At 38.9% G+C, this 6,242-nt stretch overlaps 1 protein-coding gene across 1 annotated transcript in view; it reads right to left on the reverse strand.

Moving 5' to 3' along the window:
- RASGRP1 (RAS guanyl releasing protein 1) overlaps window positions 1–6,242 on the reverse strand; it is a 119,528-nt gene that overhangs the window by 15,414 nt on the left and 97,872 nt on the right. The window contains exon 12 of the mRNA XM_069105718.1: window positions 5,525–5,634. Within this exon, the coding sequence (XP_068961819.1) occupies window positions 5,525–5,634 (110 nt within the window). The remainder of the gene's footprint in view (window positions 1–5,524; window positions 5,635–6,242) is intronic.

The following is a 6,242-nucleotide window of genomic DNA, read 5'->3' on the forward strand; positions in this document are numbered from 1 at the left end:
TCTGTCTGTCTCTGTGTGTCTCTCTCTCTCTGCCTCTGTGTCTCTCTGTATCTCTGTCTCTCTCTGTTTCTGTCTCTGTCTCTCTCTCAACACACACACAGACACAGAGTTTGTGTCTGATATCTTCTAGTCCATCCAGTAGAGAGAGCAGGAAAGTTCTGTCATTATGCATCTGCAACCAACTCTTCTGGCAAGCCTTTGCTCCCCCAAATTGTTATGTGTCTTCCCCCACCCCCATCCCAGAATTATTTAACTAGAAAACTAGGTGAGGAAGGAACCCAGATATGAGGGGATGTTAAGCACTAGCTTTCCCCCTTATCTCCTACAGGCAGATAGGGGGATATGTTACAGCATGAAAAGCCTAAACTGAGCATAAGGAAGAATTTTCTCTTACTGGAATGTGGATTACTAAAGTAGACAATGGAATCTCTTCCTGAAATCTTGAAAAAAAAATGACATGCTTTCCTCCAAGTCTAGGATGGTTTTGATGGGATCCTTCCTCAAAGCACTATCAAGGATGTAGGAAAGTGTCTTTTTTTTTTTTTAAGTTTTTATTGATATCAATGATTTCTCTTTTTTTCTTCCTTTTTTGGAAGGGGGAAGGTAGGGCAATTGGGGTTAAGTGATTTGCCCAAGGTCCCATGGCTAGTAAGTGTGTCAAGTGTCTGAGGCTGGATTTGAACTCAGGTCCTTCTGACTACAGTGCCAGTGTTCTATTCACTGCGTCACCTAGCCACCCAATATCAACGATTTCTTACATCATCATAGCTGTCCCAAGTACCTTTCCCCTCCCCAGAGACCCATCTCATATAACACATAGTAGTTTTTAGGGAGGAAAAAAGTCGGCATCACTGATCAATATATTGAAAAAATCTGAAAGCATATGTAATACCTGTAGACCTACCATGTCCACAAAGGGGTGGATTGGGGGTATCCTCTCCTATGTTTTCATTCAAGTCTTGCTTTACATTTGATTTTTTTGGTGTATGGTTGTTCTATTTACATTGTTATATTGTTTTATTGACTCTACTTCATTCTGCATCAATTCATATAGATTTTCCCATGCTTTTCTATATTAATCACACACATCATTTCTTACAGCACAGTAATATTCCATTACATTCATGTACCATTATTTATTTAGCCATTTCCCATGCAATGAGCATTTACTTTGTTTCCAATTCTTTGCTATTACAAAAAAATGCTGCTATAAATATTTTGAAGTATATGGAGACTCTTTTCTTTGACTTTCTTGGAGTAATAAGCCCAGTGATGGAGTATGTGGTTCAAAGCATATACACATTTTAGTCATTTTATTTATATAATTCCAAATTGCTGTCCAAAATGATTATATTACTCTACAGCTCCACCAACAATGTATTAGTGTGCCTATCAATCCACAGCCCTTCCAACATTGACTATTGTCATTTCTCAAAAATTTTATCCAATTTGTAGGATGTAAGGTAAAGCCTCAGCGTTGTTTTGATTTTCATTTTTTCTGATTATTAGGGATTTGGACATTCTTTGATGTGGTTGTGAACACTATGTAAAAGAAAGTGATAATGATAAAACAATACACCAAAATTTCTGGGTTGTAGCTAAAGCAGTCCTCAGGAGGAAAATTATATCCTTACAAATATACATTAACAAAATAGAAAAAGAAAGAATTAATGAACTGAATATGTATTATTTAAAATTAGAAAGCCAACAAATACACAAACCTAAAATAAGACAAAAGAGATATTAAAAATTAGAGAGAAAAGCAGATAAATTGGAAACAAAAAAATAGGAAATGATAAAACTAAAAATTGGTTCTTTGAAAAGACCTTCTTTGAAAATTGAGAAACCCTTAGCTAATCTGGTTAAAAAGAAGAGAGCAGAAAAGCAAATCAATAAAAAATGAGCAAGTTGAAATCACAGCAAAACCAGAAGATATAAAAAAATAATCAGAACATATTTTACACATTTACATGCTAACAAAACTAAGAACAGAAAAGAAATAGATACATAAGTTCAAAAACTTAAATACCCAAACTTTCAGACCACCAGATAGAAAAGGAAATAGTTCTAGTTATAAAGGCATTACCAAAGAAAAAACTCCTGACCCTAATGGATTTGCAGGAGAATTCTTTTTATTTAACTTTTTTTTTAGCAATCGGGGTTAAGTAACTTGCTCAAGGTTACACGGCCAGGTGTTTCTGGGTGGGTGCTAAGTGTCTGAGCCCGGGATTCGATCTACAGGTCAATCCTGACACTGGAGCCGGTGCTCTTACTCGCTGTGCTACCTGGCCGCCCCTTTGCAGGAGAATTCTATCAAATTTTTAGAGAACAGTTATTACTCATACTTCACAAGTTATTCTCAAAAATTGAGAAAGAAAACATGCTACCAGCATCCTTTCATGAGACAAATATAATTAAAATACCTAAGCCAGGCAAAGATAAAACACAGAAAAAAAAAACTGGGCCAATACCATAAATGAACATTAACCCCCAAATTTTGAACAAAATGCTGTTAGAAAACAGTGATCTATCCAAGAAATCATTCATTATGACCAGCTGGGATTTATACTAAGGATGCAAGGATGGTTCAATATTAGGAAAACAATAAACATAACTATATTAAAAACCCAAACAACCCCAGATCACATGATCATCTCAAAAGATGCAGAAAAATCCTTTGGCAAAGTACACTTCTTATGCCAAAAAAATAAAAAAATCCTACAAAGTATAGGCATAGAGTGACCTTTTTAAATATGATAAAAGGCATCTATCTAAAGTCAAAAGCAAGTATCATCTACAAGAAGCTTTTCCAATAAATACAGGAGTGAAGCAAGGATTCCCACTCTTCCTTCTATTATTTGATATAGTTCGGGAAATGCTAATAACAGCAATAAGACTAGAGAAAGAAATTAAAAGCATAGATTCCCTTCACAGACCATCTCTTTTCACACGTAGGAGCAATCATGAGTAGAAACCCCTCCCACTAGCAAAGCAAGGCCTCCTTCCTTTCTCCCTCTTTCCCCCTCCCCTCCCCCACTCTCCTGCAGGTCATTCTCTTTCTGATACCAGGGGTCACCTTCCCCTCATTGCTAGTCTTTGATTTGACCCTAACGCATCACACATTCCTATCTTTCATTCCCCTCCTCTTCTTTTGTGTACCCTTCCATGTTGTAATATAGTTCCACTGATTTACTCCACTGAAATACTAATTCACCTGTAGGTAGGTTGTTGCTAGGTTTTGTCCACAGTGCCCCATGCCCACCTCTTCACTGTTATCTCCATCAGACTTTTGCCTTTAGCCTTGTCTTGTGTACATTTAGAAAGTTTTTAACAGATCACTCTATTGCCGTTACTGTCCTTGCTTGATGCATTTATTCACTCTTCCTGAATTTCTGTTGTATTTCTAGAAGCAAACAGTCTCTTCAGTTTGGCTTTTATTTCTAAAAATATTTTAAATGCTTCTTTATTATCCAATGTCCATCTTTTTTTCCATGTATGGATGAGGTCAGATTTGGAGGGTAGTTCATCATGGGCTGTAAATCTTGAGATCCATTACTCTTCAGAGCACATTATTCCATGCCCTCCTATGCTTTCGGATGTGTACAGAATAGTCTTACATTATTGAATTTCTTTTCCTTTGTATTTGCACATCTTTCTCCTAATGGTTTGCAGAACTTGTTTTTGAATTGAATTGTTAAATTTAACCATTATGTGTCTTGCATGAGCAGCCTTTGGTTTGTTTGTGTTTTTGTTTTTTTTCCCCGGAGCTGATCTCTGAATCCTTTCAACTGGCATTTCATTTTCTTTGTTCAGAAGTCCTGGGCAGCTCTCTTCTATTATTTCTTGCATTATCATGTTAAGGTTTTTTTTGTCCTATAGTATTTTTCTGTGAGATATATTAGGTACAAATCATCTGTACAAATCCTGTCATTGAGATTAGTATGTTCTACTTACATAGTGAGCTTATTTTCCTTTTGTTTCTCTTCTTCTGGATAGTCTTTCACTTTTGTATATTTGCATTCCCAATCTACCATTCTTTCTTTCATTTGTTTCATGAGATTTGCCTTCACAGATCTCAGTTTTCTATTATTTTTGCTGTGCAGGACAAAAATTCTGCTTTCCTCATTCTCATATCTCTTTTGAACCTCTCAGGAACAGCATATTGTGGCTCTGTGTTCTCTTACCATTCCACAAGGTCCTCTGTCTCATCAAGTGTGGCATTATTTTCCTTTGTTTTGCGGTATTTATTCATGGATGCTTGAAATCATTTACTAGCTCTGAAGGTCATACTTCCTTCTGTTGTTAATGTGCTCCCTGTTGATTTATCTGTTTATGTTCAGGGTCTTTGAGTTTTCTTCTTCCTGAGATCTTTGGTAATTTCAGTCTCTCCCCACCTTTCCCCTCTCCCCCAATTTTCTACTATTTACTTTCTGACTCTGTCCCTTCTGATGTTTCCTTGGGGGCTGGATTTCATAGTGTCCCATTCTCCTCCCAGGTAAGCAATTTACAATCCACCAGCCTAGGTCAAGTGACTTTTGGGTAATCAGAACTGGTCCCACCTGGATGCTGTGTTCTTTCCCTCAGGCTTAGTGGAATATTTACAGCCCCACCTTTATATATAGTGTCCTCTCCTGGTATCCTTTCCCACTTCCCCTTCCTTAGGTCTCTAGCCTACCTTAGGCAGTTCAGGGAGTTGCCCCATTGGTGCTATGAGGCTGTCTACCCTCGCACTGTTAGTTGAGAGCTTTGTAGCCCTGGCTCTATAGAGATGTGGACATTGTCAATTTGTTGTAGCCTGGGCAAACTTCCACAGCCTGGAGACGGGGTCTCCATGCCACCGAAAGAAGGGAGAAAGGCATGGGGCATGAGGGTGGGTTTAGTTGTAAGCCTGTGTGGGTTCTTGGTTCTACTATTGCAGCCTTGCTGGTGGTAGCAGGGAAAGTAAGGAAGGGGACCTGAATGAGCTCAGGGTCACTGAGTGTCAATTCTGGGTCTTTTTTTTTTTTTAAACCATTTTTTGGATTCTAGGTGTCTCAGACCACAAAGACAGCTGACGTTGCTTTGGCATGTAATTTCTGTTTTGGAGAAGTCCAAAAGCTCATCAGGATCTGAGAAAATGTCTAGTCTAAGTGAATCTGCAGCCTTGAGGCCACATGTGGCCTTCTAGGTCCTTGTGTGCGGCCTTGTGACTGAGTCTAAGTTTTCCAGAACAAATCCTTTTATTAAGGGGTTTTGTTCTATGAAGTTTGGATTCAGTCAAAGGACTTGAGGACCTAGAGAGCCATGTGGCCTCGAGGCTGCAGGTTCCCCACCCCTAGTTCTAGTCCTCTATCTTGTTCACATGACCTACTTGGAAATCTTCGCTGAAGGTAGGGAAATTGACTGGAGGGTCCTTCTAGCCTTGCAATTCAGTATAAGACCATTGTATGTATGCCCTTGTGTATATATATTCCCCTTGTTACACACTCTTCTCATTCACTGGGACTCCCATCTGTGTACCATGCAAACATACCCAAGACCTCACCTGTCTTTATCCATCACACAAAAGGAGAAGGGGAAGCTGGCAGCAATCTTTTCAAACTCTTCCTGAGAAATATATCCGTCTTGATCATGATCATAGTTCTTGAAAACAGACTGGAAGAAAGAATAAGAAAAGGGAATTTTCTGATGACTCTCAAAAAGCCACTGATAATTCTTCAGGTAAACCAAGAGACCAATGATCAGGACTCCCCAGATGAAAGCCTCTTATTACCCAAGTAGGGGAATATGGAACCTCGCTCCTCAATCATCCGCAAAGTAGATGTGTAGGTCACTCCTTTGTCTTTTCTATTATCTGATGGACTGTATGTGCTCCCAATGCCACCAACACCTCCAATACATGCTCAACCCCTTTGGCTACCCTGCCCTCTTTGCTCATTATAGATGGTAAAGCCCTCTTCCTCCCTCCTTCCTGCCCAGCCAAGCCTTATCTATTCTTCAAAACCTAACTCATATACCACCTCCTTACCATAGTAGCCCACCAGGGGATCCTTTCTACCACAGAACTCCAAGAGCATTTTCTGTCCATACTGACTAGCTCTTTCCATTTTAGGGCTGGGTGGGATGTATCTATCTATGTACTTATCTATGCATCTATTACCTATCATCTATGTCTATCTATCTATCTATCTATCTATCTATCTATCTATCTATCTATCTGTCTGTCTGTCTGTCTGTCTGTCTGTCTGTCTGTCTGTCTGTCT

Source organism: Petaurus breviceps, unplaced genomic scaffold (assembly GCF_028583685.1).
Source record: "Petaurus breviceps papuanus isolate PSGF00001 unplaced genomic scaffold, PetGlider_PUasm1.0 77, whole genome shotgun sequence".
Classification (NCBI taxonomy): Eukaryota; Metazoa; Chordata; class Mammalia; order Diprotodontia; family Petauridae; genus Petaurus; species Petaurus breviceps.